The sequence below is a fragment of the Trichosurus vulpecula genome, chromosome 1 (genome assembly GCF_011100635.1).
Source record: "Trichosurus vulpecula isolate mTriVul1 chromosome 1, mTriVul1.pri, whole genome shotgun sequence".
NCBI classification, from domain to species: domain Eukaryota; kingdom Metazoa; phylum Chordata; class Mammalia; order Diprotodontia; family Phalangeridae; genus Trichosurus; species Trichosurus vulpecula.
Window position 1 is genome coordinate 27,126,495 of NC_050573.1, and position 23,729 is coordinate 27,150,223.

The window sequence follows — 23,729 nt, forward strand, 5'->3', positions numbered from 1 at the left end:
GCACCACAATTTCAGGACATTGATAAACTAGAAGTGTCTAGAGGAGGACAACCAGCATGGAAAAAGGCCTTGAGTTCATGTCGTGTGTACTTTGGTTGAAGGAATTGGCCATGTTTGGCCTGGAGAAGAGAAGACTCAGAAGGGACATAACAGTCTTCAAGTATTTGATGAATTGTCATATGGAAGAGAGCCTGTCCCCATTCTGGTTGGCCCCAGACCTCAGAACCAAGAGTGCTGGGTAGAATTTGCAAAGAAGCCAACTAAGGCTCGATATCGGGGGAAAATATCCTGCCTAATAATTAGACGAGACAAAAATGAAATGATTGCTTTGAGAGATGGTGGTGTCTCCTGCTTTGGAGTTCTTTAAGTAGAGGCTGAATGCCCATTTGACATTAGAGTGAAGGTTTCTTTTTTTGTAAGGGTTAGGCTACAATCAGATGGTCACTGAGGTACCTTCTAACTCGCAAATTCTATGATTCACCACTCTGGGCATCAGTTTCCTTTTATGTAAGATGAGAGGGTTAGACAAGATGTCCTCCACAGCCCCTTCCAGCTTTAAATTTATGGTCTAACATTTTGAGTACCTATCTCACAGTGTTGTTTTGAGGTTCAGATAGGAACAAGTGTAAGGAGAGTTGGCCAGAAGAATTCTCCCATCATTTTGATGAGAATTTCAGTGTGATTAGCCTTGGGATTTAATTTAGAACTTCTGGGACCACAGTTCTCAAGCTGGAAGGGACTTCAAAGGCTATCTAATCTAACCCTCTCATTTTACACATGAGGAAGCTGAGGGCCATGGAAGTCAAGTGAATTATACAAGGTCACAAAGTAATCAGTGGTAGAGATAAGATTTGAACCCATGGCCTCTCTCTTCAAAGTCAGCATTCTTTTCGTAGTTCATGCTGCTTCCTTGAAGATGTCTTTTCATATAGAGTACTGATATTTTGTTAAAAGGACAAAGACAACTCCTAATTTGGTCTGATACCAAAGATACCCACCTCAAGATGAATTGGCTGGTTTGGAGCTATCCCTCAGCACCTCCAAGGGGATAAATTTCAGTGATTGAGTCAGCCCCTGAAATGAGTGAGGCTAGAGCCTGGAGCGGTGGTGGTAATGGGCCAAAGGTTACATCTGTAAAGTGCTTTGAGGTCTACTAAAAAACTAGACAGATGACAATTTTTATTACTGTTTATCATAACAGTTGTATTTGTGCATGCTCTTTCTCCTACTCCTGAGTCCTCAGGAGTTTATAAGCTCATAAATGTAGAGCTAGTTGGGATCTCATCAGCTGCTTTATCAAATGTCACCATTTCACAAATTTGAAAACTAAGGTACAGATAGGTAAAATGATTTGTCTAATATTACACAAAGAGTAAGCAGAACAGGTCGATTTCTAACAGAGGTCTTTTAAGTCCAAATCTACCATTCTTTCCACTGTATTACACTGTTTTCAAGGGTCAAAGCATATCCCAAATCTGAATTTTGAAATGATGAGGTATTACTATTACTTCTTCCCAATTAGCACAACAATGAAATGATAAGAAATGAGTGAATTTGGGATAAAGTATGCTCATTTCCCAAAGGGAAAAAATTACTCTGAAAGTGGGGCATTATGGATATCTATGAAGGAATGTTCAGAGACTTAAAAAGAGACTCAACTGTGTTTTCCTTTCTGCTCGCACAGAGATGCTCTGCATCTGCAGTGCAAGCATAATCCCCTGGCCTCTGTTAGCAAACCTTGCTGAGATGCTCGTCCCAGTTCTTGCTGAGAGACTGACCTTGTGTCATCCAGTTTAATTGTCTGAGCACTGCAGATATGTTTCTTGCAGGTTTGCCGGCGGGGAGGCAGTCCCCCTCTCACCTCCACCCCTGCCTGCTGCCAAGACTAGTGTGTTGCCAGGGCACACCATTGCCCATCTTCTGGCTGGGTAGTGAATTAGGGCTTTATGATTGCTACAAGGGATAGCAACCTGAGAAATTAAGAAAGGAAAAAATTCCAGAGAGGGGGTCAGGGAGGAGACAGAGCTCTTTAGCAGCCTTGCCCATTAAGTTCATGGTTCAGCAGTGGTCAGGAGGGTCAATGTGTGCCCTTGCTAAATGAGTCTCCATGGACCACCAATGCCTGGTAATGCCAACAGTGAACTTGCAAACTCAGTTAATGTTGTTAACAGGGCTACAGCTCCTTCTCTAGAGATGGCTTTCTTTACAAATACCTAAGGGCAACTCCAGGATTGAAAAGTGGATGGCACAAAGGAAACATTATGAAATAACAGAATTTGAGAGCTGGAAATTACCTCATTTGTATCTAGTCCAATCCATCAATGAAAGCAATGCCAATTATAACATACTCAACAAGTGGTTGTTCAACCTCTGCTTAACAAGATACTCCTTCTCTGCTACCACCCCCATTTTCACACACTCACACACACACACACACGCTCACTCCCATACTCACACATACACACACTCCCATACACACACACACATACGCACACTCACATACACACTCACACATACGCTCACTCCCATACACACTCACACATACGCTCACTCCCATACACACTCACACATACGCTCACTCACATACACACTCACACATACGCTCACTCACATACACACTCACACATACGCTCACTCACATACACACTCACACATACGCTCACTCACATACACATTCACACACGCTCACTCACATACACACACACACACACACACACTTTCCAGTTTTCTCTTATGCATTATCATCCTCCATTAGATTATAAGGTCCTTGAAGGCAGGAACTGCCTTTATTTTTCTTATTTGTATCCCCAGTGCTTAGCACAATGTCTGCCGCATAGTGGGCACTCAAATATTTGCTGAATTGAACTGAATGAAGGGGGATCCTCCACCACTGAAGGCAACTGATTTCATTTTTGGATAGCTCTCATGGCTAGGAAGATTTTAATATCAATTCTAAATTAGCCTAATTATAAATTCTACTCAATGCCAGCCAGTCAGTCAAGAAAAATACAATGAAAAGTTAAAACCAGTCCCCATTCGCAAGGAGCCCATTCTAATAGAAAAGACATCGTTCAAACACCTGTGTGCAAAGACAATATATTCCACATAAATTGGAGATAACAGGGAAGGCACTAGCATTAATGGGGATCAGGAAAGGCTTCCTGTAAAAGGTGGGATTTTAGCTGGGGCTTTAAGTTAGCCAGGGAAGCCAGGAGATAAGGATGAAGAAAGTGAATATTCCAGACATGGAAGATGACCAGTAAAAATGCCCAATCAGGAGATGAACTAGCTTGTTTGAGAATAGCAAGGACAACATCACTGGATCACGGAGTGTGTTGGAGGAGTGAAAGGTGTAAGAAGATTGAAAAGGTAGAGGGAGGGGGGATCATACTATGATGGTCTTTGAATGCTAAACAAAGGGTTTTATATTTTATTATAGAAGTGATAGGGAGTCACTTGAGTTTATTGAGTAGAGGTAATATTGTCACTCCTATGGTTTAAGAAGATCACTTTGAGAGATGAGTAGAGAATGGACTGAAGTAGGAAGAAACTTGCAGCAAGGAGACCAAATAACAGACTGTGGCAATAATCCAGGCATGATGTGATGAGGTCCTGCACTAGGGTGGTGTCAATGCCAGAAGAAAGAAGAGTTATATGTAAAAAATGTTAAGGTAAAATTGATAAGCCTTGCCTACAGACTGGATATGAGAGGTGAGAGATTGTAAGAATTCAAGGGACTGGAAGAGTAGTGTTATCCTCTATAGTAACAGTGAAGTGGAATGGAGGAGGGGTGTCAGGGATTAGGAGGAAAGAGAATGAGTTCTGTTTTGGACAGGTTGAGTTTAAGATATCTAGTGGACATCGAGTTCAAGATGCCCTGGAGGTGGTTTCATGTAGCAATACTCAAAGAAAACTGGGAAAGATCTGGGGAAACTTCACTTAAACATTTTTTAAGGGAGAAGGGTTTACTCTCAATATTGGTAGCCTGAGAGAGTTGACTGGAATACTTAGATATGAAATGACTTGCCCACAAAGAAGGAAGGAAACTGACATTTATTGAGCTCCTACTATTGCCAGATACTGTACTAAATGCCTAATATCATGCAACCAGTAAGTGTCTGAAGCTAGATTTGAACTTGGGTCTTCTTGATTCCAGTCCCTTTGCTCCATCCACTGGGCCACCAGACTCCCTACATGCCTAGGTCACACACCTAGTAAATGGTATAGCTAGGACTTGAACTCAGATTCTTTGACTCAGCACTCTTGGATCAGTCATTCCACAGTACCAAAATTCATTCGTTCACTCACTCATTTAATGATAACAACTCATGTTTCTGAAACAGTGTTATCATCATTGTTTTTCTCGGTGGTCCAGACCTTTAGGGCAAATCATGCCAGCAACTCTCACGGAACAAATTTCTCCTATTCATGCTGGTCAGCATCTGCTCTGCCACTTGTGGTCTCAGAAGGTTTGAAAAGAATTAATGAGTATTTATATAAGGAAAAGTGGTCATAGTCCATTCCTCCAGAGCTTGCATTTTAAATAGGTATAAGCAAGACTTGTGGAGTAGAAGGAAAGTAACTTTGGGGAGAGAGGCACTATGGGTGATTATCACAGGGACAAGCCTGTGAGCTTGAAAGTTAAAGGTTATTTTATTCCTTTTTTACAAATAAGTAAACTGAGACTTTTTAAAGTTAGTTGGCTTGTCCAGGATCACAAACCCAATACATTTCAGAGCCGGGATGCAAAGTCCAAGTCCAGCACTATTTCTTTCCTTTTCTTGGTCTCAAGAGATTGGTTTCAACAAATGCTTGATCTTTATGTTCAGAGTACTGCAGTAGGCACTGGGGAGAGAAAGCACTGCGATTACTGGCAGTGCCATCTCTAATTAAACTTGCAGTTTAGTTTTGAAAACCATGAAGGAAAGAAGTTATGATTCATCCTGTCTGTGTGGCAGATCAGGTCAGTCAACTTGGTGCTTACTGTATTGAGGCATTGTGCTAAGTACTAGGGACCTGAAGAGAGGCAAAAACAGTCCCTTCCCTCAAGTGGCTTACATTCTAATGGATATTGGGCAAAACTTGCCTAATTTAGGCCTCAGATTCCTCATCTGTAAAATGAGGAAATTGGACCAGATGAATTTTTAGGGTTCCTCTAGTTCTGGATTTATGATCCTATGAAACCCCCAAAGTGAAACTGACTAGATTACATTTGTGAAATCTCACCATGGCTTCTAAGACCTTGAGTGGCTCTCTAGCACCAAAGCCCAGATTTTTTTGTCAACACTAGTGTTCTCCCAGGGATGTGACATAATTGTTATAAATGGAATGTAATGATCTCAGGACAGTACCAAGTGTAGGTGACCCAACAGGTAATGAAAAGACAACTGGTCACTAATTCACAGAATTTCTGAATTAGAAGGCACTTCAGTGACCCCCTAGTTCATCGAAAAAATCTGCCTCCAATAAATGGGAGGAAAATAGTCCATCCAGGTTGTTCTTGAACACCTCCAATCAAGGGGATGCTACCATTTCTCAAGGCAGCACATTCTATGTATGGATAGCTCTAATGATTAAGAAATTGTTCTCCTTCCTACCTTGAATCAAGCTAAACTTGAAATGTCTATAAAACATCCATCTGAATATATCAGATAGGCAGCTGGGAATGAAGGATCGGAGGTCAGGAGAGAACTGGGTAGATTTGGGAGTCATCTGCAAAGATGCTAGTTGAATCAATGTGAGCTGATGAGATCTTCAAGAGAGACTATAAAGAGAGAGAAGAGAGAAGGGTCGAGGATTAAGCCTTAGCATATATCCACTCATATATATATATATATATATATATATAGATAGATAGATAGATAGATAGATAGATATACACATATATATGCATATATACACATACATGTGTATTATGTATGAATAATGAAACTTCAAATGAGATAATATATGTAAAGTACTTTGTAACCATTAAAGTGGTATATAAATGTTAGTTATTATTATTATTAATTGGAATTCAAAAAATCCTTTGAAAAGATAGAAAGAGAAACAGGAGAAATCAATATCATAAAAACCAAGAGAAAACAAATATCTAGAGGGAGAGGGTAGTCAGCAGCAAGTTTTGAGAAGGCAAGAAAGATGAGGACTGAGAAAAAATCATTACATTATGAATAAGGAGATCTTTGGTAGTTTATGTTGAGTGGAGGGGTTGAAAAGTGTGGTGAAAAGGTAATGAAAAAGTGTGAGTGAATATAGACTGCTTCCCCTCTCCTGCCATTTTAAAAGCACTTTGATTATCGAAGGAAAGAGAGATAATGAATGTTAATTTGAGGGGATGGTAGAAGTGGGGACATGTTTGTAGGCATCAGGGATAAACCAGTTGATAAGTAGAAGTTGAAAATTAAGTGGATAGACTGCGGTAAAATAGACACATTAATTCATTGTTGGTAGAACTGTAAATTGGCCCAGTAATTCTGGAGAACAATGTGGAACTCTACTCCCAAAGTCACTAACCTGCACATACCCTTTGATCTAGAGAAACAGTTGGTAGATAGACCTGTACCCCAAAGAGATCAAAGAAAGAGGAAAAGGACCCATATGTCCAAAAGCATTTATAGCATCTTTTTTTTGTATAAAGAACTGGAACTAAAGGTAAGGTTCAGCATCTGTTGGGGAATAGCCAAACAATTTATAGGATGTCAATGTCATGGAATACTATTGTGCCATAAGAAATGATAAAAGGAATACTCTCAGTAAAACTTGGGAAAACATATGAATTGATACAGAGTGAAATGAACAGAACAAGAATGATCGTACAGTAACAACACTGAAAACAAAGCTTGAAAACCATAAGAACTCTGATTAGCACCATGACCAACCAGAACTCCAGAGGACTCATGATGAAGCATGTCACATAATTCTTGATGGAGGGTGTATTAGGAGGGCAGAGTTTATAATCTCAAAGAGGATCATATATATGTCTGAAAGGTTCAGAACCGCCAGATATAAGAAACTCTCGAAGTAGAAGGCAGAAGAATCAAAACATATATTTAGGCTCCACAGTAACCAACCCATGAACCAGCATCCCCATTTTGACATATTGATCAAAAGCGTCCAGGCCCAATAAGTACGCCTTACAAGAGTAACCAGGAGGCTACAGAGAAGCATGATTGCATAAAGCAAAATCATGCTTCCCCCTCTATGGTAAAAAGATTACCCACTGGCCTGAAGTCCTTGTTAAGCTTCCTCCTGTAGGTCAGCTCTGCTACTGGCAGCTCCTGCTTCAGCTGTGGCTGTGGCTGTGGCTGCCTCTGGCTCCAATGGGAGCTGCTTTTAACCATCCAGCTTCTGCGGGGGGTGTAAGGTACGCCGGGGAAAGCACAGGTTCTTTCAATCTGCTTAAGCAAGGTGAAGGGGTTGACCGGGAAAGCACAGGTTCTTTCCATCAGCTTAAGCAAGGGAAGCAAGGTGAAGGGGCCGACAAGCTTACTCCAGTCCAACATACAAACAGCATTCAGTTCAGGGGAAAAAGCCAAACTAGTCAAGGGCACTTGTTGACTAAGTGCTAAGGAGCCCATTTTTGGTTGCCAATACAGAGGGGTGCTGGACTCAGGGTACAGAATGAGATATCTATATTTTAGACATGGCCAAAGCAGAAATTTATCTTATTTGACTATGTATATTTGTTATAGGGCTTTTGTTTTTCTTTCCCTTTTCCCAATGATGGTGGGGGTGGGGGTAACAGGGAGAGAATTTTTTTTACAAAAATGACATTCATTTTTAAAAAGAGAGGGGATAATTAACAGAGAAGGCTCTTGAAAGAGTTGAGAGAAGACTCCCATAAGTAGAGGTGTTTGAACTTATGTCTATCTCCAGTCTAGCCCCCTTTCTACTTTTCCATGGCTCTCTATTAAAGCATAAATTATATTAGCCAGAAATAGTACCTTTGATACTCCTCTTTCTTTTGCTAGCAGAACATAAACTCACAAATTAACTCAAGAACAGACCTGTGAAGTGAGAAATATTAGTAGACTCCTTTAAGGAGATAATGAGGTCCAGAGAGGTTAAGTTGATTGCCCAAAGTGAAAGAAACCCAGGGTGAAGGAATGATAGATACTATTTTTGGGGACTGGCTGGATATAGTGGGTTAAATGAATTTGCTTTCACTCATCGATCGGGACAGTTCCCCAGGGAGGAGCCCCCAAATTGAAGAGATTAACCCATCAGCTAGAGGTTTGGTCTCAGGTGGGGAGAAGGGCTGAGTAACAAGGAAGTTGGCTGGAACGGGTAGAAGGGAGATCCTCAGAGACATAGGTCCCTTGATAGATAGTTACATCTCTCTTTCTAATAAGTTTTTGTTGTCTAGGCTGAGTACTGTATTCAGAAGTTTCTTCCAATTTTTTTACCCTCTGCAATGGCTACTTATCCCTTGGTGCTGTAGATTATACTAATAGAGGCATTTAGAGCTGTCTGGGATAGATGGATGTTCATATTCATTTTATTTCCTCTTTCCTCTTAGGTTAAAATGTCATAACAAATGCACCAAAGAAGCTCCCCCATGCCACTTACTGATCATCCACCGTGGAGGTAAGAATTTAGCACATGCTTTCCAGGGGGGCTCTCTGCAGGTTGAATCTTTAGAAAGGAAGTCCAGTCAATTGGTATCCCCATTTATTCCACCTTTACTCCCATTGGATACAGAATATCTCCTGAACAGTTAAGACCCTGCCTGGTAAATCTGTCCTTCAGTTGTGAGGATGGATAGCCAAGGTCCTAGACTGTGACTGTCCTAGACTGTGAGTTGTCATCTCATTAAGAAAAAGTGGTGACAATGAGGTCATACACACAATCACTAAGGCACACAGTGTAACACATAGCACACAGCAATCAATAAACGCTTACTCACCCATTCTGTCTTCTTTCTTTCTGTCTGCCTCTCTGTCTGTCTCTACCTATCTCTATCATTAATCTCTGTATCCATTCATTTGTCCTTCCTTTCTCCCTTTCTTCCTCCTTTCCCTCCTTGCCTTCCTTCCTTCTCACTACTTTCCTTCCTTCCTTCCCTCCTTTCTCTTTCAGAGCACCCTGCCCTCTTTTACTTAGCACAGAGAAGAATGAGTTTGTGGTTCTTAAAGAGGAGCCTGATTATGGGAAGACATTCCTTTCTGTCCACTCAAATCTCTACTAGAGACTTAATTAAGTGTGAGAGGCAGGGGATAGAGTTGTCTCTGGGATAAATGATTTCCCGTCAACTTCATTTAAACTTCCCCTGATTCTAGCTTACAGGGGCAGTAATCACACTTGGGTGGCTTATCCACTTTGTGAAGTATGTGCAGCAAAAGTTAATGCCAAGGTTGACTTTCTCCTGCCACTCACCATGATTCCCTCCCTCCATTCCACACTGAGCCCCTAATACCTGCCAATTGTATATTCTCAAGGAAAGCAATTTTATTTTAACATTAACCTAGATGCTGAGGGGAAAAACTATATCACATTTTAAAGCTAAATTTAATTAAGGCAATGAGCAATTATTAGACACCTACTATATGCAATGCTGCAGAGATTCAAAGCCAGAAGTGAAATGGTCCCTGCTCTCTAAGAGATTCTATTCTACTGGGAAGATGAGAGGAACACCACCAATAAGTAAATGCAAAGTAACTATAGGATAATCTCAAGGAGGCTTGGGGCCTTTTCCTATGGATTAGCTTTTTTGTTATGCCTGTCCACGAGCACAGAAAATGAAGTTAAATTTAAAGTCCATTGGCCCCTAGATCTAGAGCTAGAAGAGACCTTTGAGGTCCTCTAATACTGGCTTACTTGAATGAGGAAACTGAGGCCCAGAGAGGTTAAATAACTTGTCCAAGGTCATATAGCAAGTAAATGACAGAAGCAGGATTTGAATCCATAGTCAGTGTGCCCACCACTGTGTCATGGCACCTCTCAGATTAGACAGTTTCATCTGGTTGGTGGTTGGTAATCACACAAGCATCCTAACCACCTGAAAATACCTTTACTAGGGCTGTTTCTGAACATTACACTCTTTGAACTGCTTGATATATTTAACGATGCTGTTTCTAATTCTGAATTCCAAATACTCGGTGAACTCAAGAATCCAGTCATTGGGCACCATGTTGTGAGGCCCCCTGATAGGCAATGCACTTAATAATGAGTTCTTTTTTTTAGCAGTTAAGGAACTAAGCCCCTAGGATGGCCTCTGAGAGATGGCAAAGCTTTTCTCTCCACAGAGTGCTATCCTACAGCAAATAATGTTCAAGAGAAAAACTCAGTTCTTGAAACTGAATGTTTAATTGCACAAGAAAGTGGTGTACCCAATCATGTTGTCTTATAGAGACAATCAGCCTTGTACCCAAATTCAAATTCACTTGATAATTACTGAATACTCATTCTATTTGCTAATATCTCGCATAGTGACTGGCATGCTACAGGTGCTTAACCAATGTTTGTTGACTTGTATTGGTGTATTAGGAGGGCAGAGTTTATAATCTCAAAGAGGATCATATATATGTCTGAAAGGTTCAGAACCGCCAGATATAAGAAACTCTCAAAGTAGGAGGCAGAAGAATCAAAGCATATATTTAGGCTCCACAGTAACCAACCCATGAACCAGCATCCCCATTTTGACATATTGATCAAAAGCGTCCAGGCCCAATAAGTACGCCTTACAAGAGTAACCAGGAGGCTACAGAGAAGCATGATGGTGTAAAACAAAATCATGCTTCCCCCTCTATGGTAAAAAGATTACCCACTGGCCTCAAGTCCTTGTTCAGCTTCCTCCCGTAGGTCAGCTCTGCCACTGGCAGCTCCTGCTTCGGCTGTGGCTGTGGCTGTGGCTGTGGCTGTAGCAGCCTCTAGCTCCAACGGGAGCTGCTTTTAACCATCCAGCTTCTGCGGGGGTGTAAGGTACGCCGGGGAAAGCACAGGTTCTTTCAAACTGCTTAAGCAAGGTGAAGGGGTTGACCAGGAAAGCACAGGTTCTTTCCATCAGCTTAAGCAAGGGAAGCAAGGTGAAGGGGCCGACAAGCTTACTCCAGTCCAACATACAAACAGCATTCAGTTCAGGGGAAAAAGCCAAACTAGTCAAGGGCACTTGTTGACTAAATGCTAAGGAGCCCATTTTTGGTTGCCAACACAATTGGATAGGGCAACTAAGTGGTACAGTGGATAGAGCGATGGGCTTAGAATCAGGAAGACTCATCTTCATGAGTTCAAATCCAGCCTCAGACATTTATTAGCTGTGTGATCCTGGATAAGTTGCTTATCCCTGTTTGCCTCAGTTTCCTCATCTGTAAAATGAACTGGAGAAGGAAATGGTAAACTATTCCACTATCTTTGCCAGAAAAACCCCAAATAGGGTCACAAAGAGTCAGACATGACTAACAATGACAACAATTGGATGGATACTGCCCACAGTACTGACCCTTCATTTGAATGAATAAATGACTGAATGAATTTTTTAAAAAAGCCTTTATTAAGTGCTAATTATGTACCAGGCATTCTGCTGGGTGCTAGGGGTACAAATGGAAACAAGATAATCTTGACTCTCAAAGAGCTCACCAGTTAACCAATCTATCAAATTGAGGAAGAAAAAAAAAACCCAAAAAAGAAAAGTTCACCTGCTGGATGGATGGAAAGGTCCATAATAAAAGGGTTAAGCAGCAGGGATGATGAGATGATGGCAAAGACCAGGGATGTTTAGCAACACTGAGCATGAGCTTACGAAGGGTCCATTGATATCTACTCATGGTTCACCACCCCACCCCCAGTTTTCACAAGTAGATAGTTGATTGGTCATTGGACCTTATGTAAAATCTGTAGGTCATTTTAAATCTCCATCTCCTAATTTAAATCACCTCCCCTTAAGATGCCCTGGCAAGTGGGTACGTTGGAAGGATTTTGAGCTTCATTTGCACTTCTTCCCCTGGCTCCGTATCTCGGGCTGGTAAAATAGTCCAAAGGTTCCAAAGCAGGAGGAAAGAAGAGAAAGCTTAGATAAACCAGTTCAAAGTGAGTACAAAGTAATTTCAAGGAGATTGAAGTTCAGTTCCATTTACATTTATAAAAGGTCTGTTGCACACCTAGCCCTATGAAGGATAAAAAGAACCAGTACAGGATCCATCCAGTCCCTGTCCTCTGAGAAGCAAAAGATGACCTATATAGGGTCAGAGATGTAAAGGTGGAAGGACTCTTAGAGGCCGTGTAGTCCAACCCCCCCTTATTTTTCAGATGGGGAAACTGAGGCCCAATGAGGTTAAGCAATTTGTTCAAGGTCACATAGGAAGTAAGCTTCAGAGATGGGATTTGAACCCACTGTCCTCTGACACATTTGAAACAACAAGAGATAGCCATGTTAAACACTGGTCCCATAGAGTAATCAGTTAAACAAGGGTTCATTAAGCACCACTACTACTTATGTTAGGCACTGGGGATACACATGAAAATGAAATAATTCTTGCTTTCCAGGAGTTTATGTTCTTTTTTTGGTAAAGAACATGTACATAGATAAGTAAGTTCAAAATAATAGATAAGTAAGGTTAGAATATACACAATGTATATACAAAATAGCTTCTGGGTAAAATCAGGTAGGTGGGAGCAGGAAGGGCTACTGGAGGTGGTGTCCCCAGCAACACGTTTTGGTGGAAGGCAAGGGAAAGGGCATGCTAGTATCTGGAAAAAGAACCCGAGTTGTCTTTTGGTTGGCTGGTTGGTTGGCTGGTTGGCTGGTTGGTTGGCTGGTTGGCTGGTTGGCTGGTTGGTTGGCTGGCTGGTTGGCTGGTTGGTTTGTTGGTTGGCTGGTTGGCTGGTTGGTTTGTTGGCTGGTTGGTTGGCTGGCTGGCTGGTTGGTTGGTCGGTTGGTTGGTTTTCAAGGCACCGAGAAGCCGTACTTAAACTCCCAAATCATTGCTTTTTACCCCTACGGATCCAGCAAGGTTAGTCCGGACAGAGTCCGTGCCCTGTGACATCAACAACCCGCTGCGGAAGCCTCCCCGGTATTCTGACCTGCACATCAGTCAGACTCTCCCTAAAACCAACAAAATCAACAAGGTGAGTCTAATACGAGAGGTGTGGTACCCTACCATTGATGGTCATGTTGAGGCTAGCCCCTTCCCTGCTATGTGGGGACTGTGATCAAACCTGGGTTATAGGAGAGGGTGAGAGCGGGGCTAGGGGGAAGAGAGGGAGACGCATTTGCTTCCAGACATTGTCATTCACACCTGGGCTTGTGCTGTCCTCCATGCAGACTGTTGTTGTTTTAATGGAGGGGAGGGAGAGACAGGTCAAAAGATCCGTTGAATTTAGAGCTGTCAAGGACTTTAAAGATCATAGTGCAGGGGTTCTTAACCTAGGTCCACATGAACTAGCTTAAAAAATATGCATCTGTGTATGTGTATGTATCTATATCTATATATGTGTGTGTATAGTATATGTGTATATATAGTGTGCATATGTATTATGTATATATGTTATTTATATGTTTATATTAAGAACCCCTAATCTAGTCCTACTGTGCGTGCGTGCGTGCGTGCGTGCGTGTGTGTGTGTATACAGAGAGAGCAGTTAGGTGGTGCAATGTGTAGAACACTGGGCCCAACTCAGGAAGATCTGAGTTCAAATCCATCCTCAGACATTTACTAGCAGTGTGTCCCTGGGCAAGTCACTAACCTCTGCTGGTCTCAGTTTCCTCAGGTGTCAAATGGGAGTAATAATAGTCCCTACCTCCCAGGGTTGTTGCGAGGATCGGATGAGATAATTAAAAGTACTTAGCACAGTACCCAGCACACAGTAGGCACTATATAAATGTTAACTAGTTTACACACACACACACACACACACACACACACACACACACACACACAATTTCAACAGAATTGTTTTCCTTTGTTGTCCTTTGTGGTTTATTTTATCCCTTTAGAAACATTCTTCCGGGAAGGGGTCCATAGGTTTCCCCGGGCTGCCCACAGGGATCTCTGACATACACGATCTCTGGTCCAGTCCTATCTCATCAGCATGTGGATGAGAAAGCTCCTGTCCTCTCCAGAGCAAGGCACTGACTTGCCTAATGTTCAGTAGGTAGCAAGAAAGAGAAGCAGGATTTAAACTCAAGTCATCCAACTGCAAAACCAGTGTCTTTTACAATGCACCACACTATAGAAACCCATTTTGTTCCATGCCCTCATTTTACAGAGGGAGAATCTGAGGCCCAAAGAAAGAGAGTTATTCAAGGTCACATAGATAATAAGTAGCAGAACTAGGATTTGAACTCAGGTCTTCTGCCTCCAAATCTAGATTATTTTCTATTATATCTCTCATTCTCTGGAAGAATAATCTGGACAGATAGGTGCTTACAATTGAGCACATGATTTGCTACCCCTGACATTCGGTCCTTACTCAAACTAAACTGCCAAGCATTCAAACTCTGCTTCAGAGAGCACAACTCCTATGGGCTGGCCATGCTGTTCAAATGCAAAATGTACACTTGCCAAAAAGACCATTTTATGGAGAACTCATGCAAGACAAGCGTTTACATGGTGGTCAGAAGAAGTGATACAAAGATACTCTCAAGGTCTCTCTCAGGAACTTTGGAATTGATTGTGTGACATGGGAAACACTGGTACAGGACCACCCAGCATGGTGTGCCCCCACCAGAGAAGGAGCAGAGCAGAAATGGGACAGCTCAGAGGAAACACAAGATGCACAAATTTAGAGACTCCACCCCGAATGTTCACATGGACTATTTGTGCCTGACCTGTGGTAGAGCCTTCCGAGCTCATATTGGTCTGATCAGCCACAGTCGGACACACTGAAACTTCGCTCTAGCATAGTGATGTCATTTTAGTCCTCTTCGAAATCAAAGGACAACAACCAACCAACCATTATAAAATTAACTTCTCCCCCAGAGAGATGCAAAGACTAGATCTAGATAGGAAGACTCTTCTTCACTTAATTTGACTCCCTCCAGTTCCATTTCTCTGTAATGCAGATGGGAGGTTGAACCTTGGCTACTTCACAGAGATTTGGTAACACAGTCTTGTAAATAGTTACTCACCCAGGGCAATTCATTATGTAATTTATAGCATCATAACAGTAGCTAACATAAACTCTATGGTTTGCAAAGCACTTTACATATATTATTTCATTTGAGCTCACTTGATTTAGAGCTAAAGGAGAACTTAGACCCATTGAGTCAACCTCTCATTTTGCAGATGAGAAAAAAGAGAATCAGATGTTAAATGACTTGCCGAGGGTTACGCAGCTTGTATATGTCTTTGGCAAAATTTTAATCTTTTTTTTTTTTTTCCTGACTCCAACTCTAGTGCCAAAGAGAGATAATTTCATTTATTTGAATACAATGCCCCCCTCCTATGAGACAGGAGCTGGGACCAGACTTTTGCTGAAAATCCTCTGAGACTGAGAATGACTGTATTTGTTTTAAGAGCAGATTAATTGTTCTTTATTTTTCAAGAGAGTATGCAGAGTAGAATTACAGATCTATAATATTGGAGATATGTAAGGTGATGATCTTTAAGGTTTTAAGGTTGTCTCAAAGTTGTTGTACATGGGGGATATAACTTTAGAGCTAGAAGAGAGGCTATATAGGCAGTATTCTCCTGGATATTTTCTCCTCTTTAGAGGTTTTTGTGAAGACATCTAGTCAAATGGAACAGGGGATAGAATCTCCTAGTCTATCAAGCTTTGGAGTTAGGGAGACCTGAGTTTGAATCCTGCCTCAGACACTAGCTGTGTAACTTTATGATCTCAGTCTCAATCTCATCTCTAAAGTGAGAGGTTGGACTTGTTGATCTCTGAGGGTCCTTGTAGCAATAAATCTGTGATCCTGTAAGGATAGTCTTGGAATTGATGATGGAGATGATGATAGAAGCGACGATGGTGATGATGATGAAGGCGATGGTGGTGATGATAGATATGAAGATGATGGTGGTGGGAGGTGATGATGATGGTGACAGTGATATGATATGAAGATGATGGTGATGGTGGGGGGAGGTGATGATGATGGCAGTAATAAATATGATGGGGTGGTGATGATGGTGGTGATGATAATGTTGATGATGAAGGTGACGATGGTGATGATAGACATAAAGATGAAGGTGATGGTGGTGGCGATGAAGGTGATGCTATATGATATGAAGGTGATGGTGATGGTGATGGCAGTGATAAATATGATGGGGTGGTGATGATAGTGGTGATAACAATGTTGATGATGAAGGTGATGATGGTGATGATAGATATAAAGATGAAGGTGATGGTGATGGTGATGGTGGTGGGAGGTGATGATGGCAATAATAAAGGTGCCAGTGGTGATGATGATGGTGATAATGATGGTGATGATGAGAGATATGATGATGATGGATCTTTGTTAGTAGTGGTTGATTCTTTGGCACTGATTTTACAGGGGGCAGAACTTAGGAAGCTGCATGCCTTGCTCTTCCATTGTTGCTCTACACATTACCTTTCTGCCTTTTGCTCAGAAGGGAAGGCAGCGTGATTGGCTCTCATCTTCCTCTCACACCCTGACTATCCTGTGTTATACTGTTACTGTTGGCATGGGGCTACCTAGTGGAGCTTTTTTATGTGAGAGACACACTGACATAGTGATAGCTTGCTAGACTAGGAGGCTCAAATGCTTATTATACGTGGGACCTGGGACAATTAACTCTTAGAGCCTCCATGCTCTCACCTTTAAAATGGGAATAACAATATTGGAACTGTCTATTTTAAAATGTCATGCAAAGAAAATACTTTGCAAACCTTGAAATAGAATGAAAATAGAAGTTAATTATTATTTAGGGTTTTGTTTTTTGTTTGTTTTTGCTATTTAGAGAAAGACAATATTTGCCAAAGTACATTTTCCCAAAGAACATCAGTTCTTTGAAGATGCCCTTACCTCCCCATTCAGATTTCTAATTTTCTTAAGCAGCAGGGCTCTTAGTTTTATCAGGGGTTGTGGAGGGTGGTTACCTTTCTTCTGGTTTCCAACTCAGGCCTTGGCAGCCTTTTGCCCCCTGCCCCTCTGGCTCTCCCAGTTGCCAGTTGCAGAGGTTGCTGCCTCTACACAACCCTGAGATTTACATGTAGATTTGGCATTTGCTGTTCTCTTGCTACAAAAGAGGATGAGATACAGTGGATGAGCACACACTGTCGGGACCATTTCTATCTAAACTCCATCTAAATAGATGACAGCAATGAGATGAATAATCATCATCATCATAATTATAACACCAGTGACCATTATACTTGGTATGAATGTTTTCAAAGCCCTTTAAAATCCATTATCTCATTTGAGTCTTTCAGTAGCCCCATGACGTATCATTATCTTTATTTTTTCACTGGGGAAATGGAGACTCCAAGATATAAAGTATGTTTCCCATGGTAACACAGCTAGTAAATGTCAGAGTAAGGATTTGAACCCAGGTCTTCCTGGCTCGAAGTCCAGTGCTTGATCCACTAAGGGCCAGTTGACCTTGAGAGCCCCACAGTCAAAGGACCTTTCTTTCTCTGACTTTGCAGACAGGAGTGATCAGTATGTCGATGTCAGGTGGACATTAACAGGGGCAGAGGGTGAAATAACCATGGCATTGTTCTGCTTGTCTGCAAAGAAGAGAATTTGATAAGAGAAATAAATTACCCTCTATTTAAATTGCAGCCTTGATGTGAAGGTGGATGGGATCTGTCCAAAGGGTTGCTTTTCTTCTCCACCCCCTCACTCCCCACCCCCTGCCGCCCTTTCTTGCCCAGTCTCTCAGCTCAAATTCTCTTTGTCAGACTATGATGTAGCATCTATGACTCCAGAGCCAATTTGGTTAAAATAACTTTTAAAATTGCTCTTTTGGCTCCCCCCACCCACCCTCATCAGTCTGTGGCAGGGAGGGAGGGTGTGTATCTGCACTCACTCAAAAACCAGCCCCCTGCTGGTTCATCTTCCCCATCTTTGACTATATGCTGGATATTTAAGGAGCCATTCATATGCTGGCAGATCTTTGCACTAACAACACCAATCTGCCCTGAAATGAAGATCTGGGAAAGCAGGTAGAATACTGACCACCTGAATGTACCATCACAGTACCTTCCCTTCGAGATTACCTCCAGTTTATTCTCTCTGTATCTTGTTTGTACCTTATTGGTTGTGTTTTTTTACCCCCGTTAGACTGTGTTGTTGTTGTGTTTGTCCTTCGTTCTCAAAGAGGACCATGATATCAGGGAAATGATGACGTGACTTGCAATTGACTTTGTTTTGAGTGAGGGAGGGCTGTGCAAGGTCACCAGCCTCACTTTCTCCTCCAGAGCCATCTGGGTCCAGTGGTCTGATATTCACCAGGACCATTAGAGATGGCCTAGGATGCCTTGGGAGACCCTGGCCCTTCCAGGCCAAAGTCCTTTCAGGTTTTTACTTTGAGTGAGATAATTCCCATTCAGTGAATAGGCCTCTTTAAGAAGTTAATCAAGGGATGGCCCCTTTAATCAAAACTCAAAAAAAATCAAGCTAGGAGGGAAAGACCCTCAGGGTTCCTGGTCAAAAGAGAAAGAGTTACTATTTAGTATTTACATTCACTCTGTGCTCGAAGGGCAGGGACCTATTGTCCAATCTATGAGCTCCAGAGTGAATTGGGTTTCCAGCTTGGTTTTTGACAAAATCTAGCCAGTAAACCTGAAGTTAAGGAGGCATTAAAATGGAGCGTGGAGAAGAGGGAGAGGGAGAGGGTCTCCCAAGGCATCCTGGGCTATCTCCAATAGTCCTGAGCAAATATCAGGCCACAGGACCCAGATGGCTCTGGAGCAAAAAGTGAGGCTGGTGACCTTGCACAGCACTCCCTCACTCAAATCAAAGTCAACTGGCAGTCATGTCATCATTTCCCTGACTTCATGCTCCTCTTTGAGAACGAAGGACAAACACAATCTGTGAGTAGCCTCCCCCTCCCTCTCCCCCTCCCCCTTCTGCTCCCCCTCCCCTCTCTTTCTTCCTCTCCCTCTCCCTCTCCACTCCATTAGACTGTGAGCTCCTTGAGGACAGGGACTGTTTTTGCCTTTCTTTTTTCCTTTATGTTTAGCCAAGTGCCTAGCCCTTGTTAAATGCTTAATCCATGCTTCTTGCCTTGCCTTAACATTTAGATGTCAAAAGATCTGGGTTCACAGCACTGCCACTAATTAGTTTTATTGAAAACAGCTATTATGTGCCTTCCTCCCTCCCCCACCCCTGCCCCGACAATGTATTCTCTTCTCTAGGTTAAATATCCCTAGCTCCTTTGACTAGTTTCGCGTTCAGTATCTTGGACCAAATAGTTCATTCTATTCCTTGGGCATGTAATTACAAGATTTCTATCTCATCAAAGCATTATGGGATAGTGGAAAGAGCAATAGATTTAGAGTCAGAAGACCTGGGTTTGACACTTACTGTTCATTTGATCTTGGGAAGATCATTGCCCCTCCCTGAACATCAGTTTCATCATCTGTAAAGTGAGGGAATTGGACCAGATAACATCTAAGGTTGATTTTTGCTCTAAACTATCAGCCGATCCTGACAATAACCCTAGGAGATTGGTAGGACAGGTATTTCTGTAGAGATATTTAAGATGGGGAGACCGAGGTTGAGAAAGATAACTTCAACAGAGGATTGTCTCTCTTTTGTCTTTGTACCCTTTGTATCTAGCACAGGACGTAGTAGCTATTTAATAGATGCTTGTTGAATTCAATTATTCAACAAACATTTATTGAGCTCCCACCACGCATCAGGAACTGAGAGTACAGAGATAAAAGTAAAATAGGCCCTGTCCTCAGGGAGCATGTATGTTTTGGTGGAGATAACATGTTCACATAGAGAAGTGTATAGATGAGCTGAATTGACATGATTTGTCCAAGATCACACACACCCACACACATAAAGGAGATAAATATAAAGGAGACAAATGTGTGCATGTGTGTATGTGTATGTGTCTATGTATATATGTGTATGTGTATATATATGTGTATGTGTGTATATATATATATTTATATATATGTGTGTGTGTATGCGTGTGTGTGTGTGTGTGTGTGTGTGTGTGTGTGTATGTGTGCGTGTATGTGTCTCTTTTTTTTCCTCCCCACACTGCCCTGGAGATGGCCACCATTACACACAAATACTTTCTAAATCGTATTTCATTTTAGCTTCACAACACTCTTAGAGGTAGGTGCTATCATCCCCATTTCTGGATGAAGAAACTGAGGGACAGGTAATGTGACTAACTCAGGGCCATGATACAATGAGCACCCGTGGCTAAATTTGAACTCAGATCTCCCCGACTTCAGGTCCAATGCTCTATTCAGCATGCTACCATGTTGCAGAGAGGCAGGCTTCAGCTCCCTGGTAGGAACTTTCTAAGAATGGAAGGTACCCCAAAGTGGAATGAGCTTTATTGGAAGCAGTAAGTCAGCACTGTGCCCTGTCCACTAAAAGTCATAGGAGCTCAGGATCATTGATTCTGAGCTGGCACAGACCTTAGCAGCCATCAAGATGAAGCTCTTAATTTTACAGATGAAGAAACTGAGGCTCAGAGAATGAAGTGATCTGTCCAAGGTCACATAGGTAGTCTCAGTAACCCTGAGACAGGATTTGAACTTTCACTACCTCTCCATGAACACAGGTTGGTCGGCTTTTTGGAGCAGGGCGGGGGTGGGGGGGTGGGGAGATCACAGATTCTCAAATTTGGAATGACCTCAGAGGTCAGTCTAGACCCATCCATACCTGCAGAATAATTCCCTCTACAATGAATCTAGCAAGCGGTCATTCAGCTGCTGCTTGAAGACCTCAAATGGGGTGGGACTCCACTGAAGTCTCTGGTGGCATAGTTAGGCTTGGAGACAGAAAGACCTGAGTTCAAATGTGGCCTCAGAAACTTACTAGCTGGATAACCTTGGGCATCGCTTCACTTATGTCTGCCTCAGTTTTCTCGTCTAGAAAGTGGGGGTCATCATAGTATCAACCTCCTAGGGTTGTTAGGATAAAAGGAGATAAAATATGTGAAGCACTTTGTAAACCTTAAAGCATTATATAAATGCTAGCAACTATTACTGTGGTTGTGGTTATGGTTATGATTATTCTGAGAAAACCCATTCTGGTTTTGGACAGCTGTCATTGTCATCATGAAGATGGTTTTCCTTGCACAGAGCTAAAATTTGTCTCTGCTACGTGCACCCACCAATCTTTGTTCTGCCCTCTGAAGCCAAGTAGAACAAATCTTATCCCTCTCTGCCATGGCAGCCTTTCCAATACTAGAAGACAATCCTCACGTGCCTCTAAGTCTTTTTTTCTCTAGGTTATACATGTCAAGTTCCTTCCTCACATGGCACGTTGTAGAAAGGATTCTTCTTCAGGTCCAGTTGGACCGGGTGGCCCCAAAGGAGCCTTCTGGCTCTGAGATCTTATAATTCCATGATCTTCTAAACTGACTTTAGTGTGTGAAGTCCTTGAGCCAGTCACTAAATTATAAAAATGAATTTCACATGTCCCGCAGGCTTCTATTTATATCACAAACTTACTGCATCCATCTCCATCTCCACATGTCATTGACACATGATACCTTAGACTCACGTGTGCATTACCATGGAAATATCCATCCGACAAATCTGGACAGACTGAGAAACTGAGCTACCTGATGTCCTTCTGGTAGAATCAGATCAGAAGCACCTCTGGGGGGCCTCCCTTACCTGACAAGTGGCTTTGGATGAAACAGAGCTTATCTTTGTCTGAAATATTAGACTTATTTCAATTTGATTTACTCTCCCCTACCTCACACAGAGACCTGGGTTCATCCCAACCATGTTAACCTTTGGAGAGTGGTGGTTAATCGTAAGAGAATCCACCCTTTCACTCATTAGAATGTTAGGCAAAAAACCTAGCATCAAACCAGCAAGCACTTATTAAGTACCTACTATATACTAGGCATTATGGTAGGAAATGGGGTTACAAGGACAAAATCTAACTTTCCCTGCCCACGAAGAGTTTACCACCAACGCCACCACCACCACCACCACAATTTTATGGTTGGGGAAACTGAGGCTCAGGGGATTAAATCAATTGCCTAAAGTTATACAGAGTATCAGAGGTTGCCTTCTAAGCCAATGAATGCTCTCTCTGCTTCACCAGAATGTCAGAGATCACCTTCTAAGACAATAAATATTCTTTTCAGTTCACCAAGTTGCCTTCCAGTGACTGCCCTTTGCTAGGTGGTGACCTTTTCTCTGGGATCAGAAAGCTAGGCAGGGATTTAATTGATGGAAATTGCTTTTCCTTCCTTCTACCAGACAGATCTGGGAAGAGACTGGAAGGAGTATGGGAGAAGCTATGCATGGAATAGTGACAGTTCAGTGTGGTGGTTAGGACACCACTGGGTTTGGTGTCAGAAAGACCTGAGTTCAAATGTGACTCCAGACACTTACTAGCTATGTTATCCTCCTGGATTCAGTTCTTTCACTAACAGCATATTCCATCTTGGAAATCCATATATGCTTCTCTTGAATTAATGATAATTTAAAAAAACCACAGTCTTATCTATAAAATGGGTATTGTAATAATGGCACTTACCTCCCAGGGTTGTTGTGAGGGCAAAATAACATAGTATCATTTAAAAATTTATTTATTTATTTGTTTTTAGTTTTCAACATTCACTTCAAGATTTTGAGTTCTAAATTTTCTCCCTCTCCTCCACTCCCCCCTTCCCAAGATGGTATGCAATCTGATATAGGCTCTACATGTACAGTATTTGGTGTTTTTTTAAATTTTATTTTATTTTCAATTCCACATTCTCTCCCTCCCTCCCTCTCCTGCCACCCATAGAGAAAAAAAAACCCACGATACTCATTAAACATATGAAGTCATGCAAAACAGTTCTGTCTTAGCTATGCCACATTTGTAAGGTGCTTTTCAAAACTTGAAGTGCTACATAAACGGTAATTATTATTATCATTATTAATTGTTTTTGTTGCTGCTATTATACTGCCTCAAACATTTTCTAACTGGGGACCATGAGTAAAACATTTGACCTCAGTTCTCTTAGCTATGAAGTAAGGGGCGGTTGGATTCTTCCTATGAAATGTCAAATGAGTTGGGTGAAAGCTCTCAGGGCTGCCAGGACTACAGGGGCACAGGAAAGAGGGAAGGATGCACCAATGTTGCCACTGAGCTCTCACTGGCTTGTTTTTGCTTTCTTCTATCCCTCTCCCCTTCTCCCCCTTTTTTTCTTTTGCAGGACCACATTCCGGTACCTTACCAGCCTGACTCCAGCAGCAACCCCTCCTCCACAACATCCTCCACACCCTCCTCACCAGCCCCACCACTCCCACCCAGTGCCACCCCTCCTTCCCCACTACACCCCTCCCCGCAGTGCACCAGACAGCAGAAGAATTTCAACCTGCCAGGTAATCCTTTGTTGGGCAGACTTGCCACATATGGATGAAGGTGGAGCTGGGGAATCATGAGGGGATTTGGGAGAGTCCAGAGGCAAGGGATCCAGATGTGTCCATGCCACGTGTCCTTTCCCAGGGATCAGCTGGGTGTTACACAGGGCAGCCCCAGCCAGTCTAGGGCTGACTTACTGAAATACTGGGGTGTGGTGGAAAGGATGTTCAGTGTCAGGAGAGTCAGAAGAGACATGAGTTCAAGTCCTAATTCTGACACTCACTAGCTGTGTGACCATGACCAAGCCACTTCAGTTTCTCCGTCC

The 23,729-nt window shown here is 42.2% G+C and overlaps 1 protein-coding gene across 1 annotated transcript in view; it reads left to right on the top strand.

The window, feature by feature from the left end:
* Window positions 1-23,729, top strand: part of KSR2 (kinase suppressor of ras 2) — a 584,421-nt gene that overhangs the window by 443,557 nt on the left and 117,135 nt on the right. Inside the window, exons 8-10 of the mRNA XM_036748960.1 lie at window positions 8,519-8,584; window positions 12,936-13,062; window positions 23,256-23,424. Coding sequence (XP_036604855.1) covers window positions 8,519-8,584; window positions 12,936-13,062; window positions 23,256-23,424 — 362 coding nt within the window. The remainder of the gene's footprint in view (window positions 1-8,518; window positions 8,585-12,935; window positions 13,063-23,255; window positions 23,425-23,729) is intronic.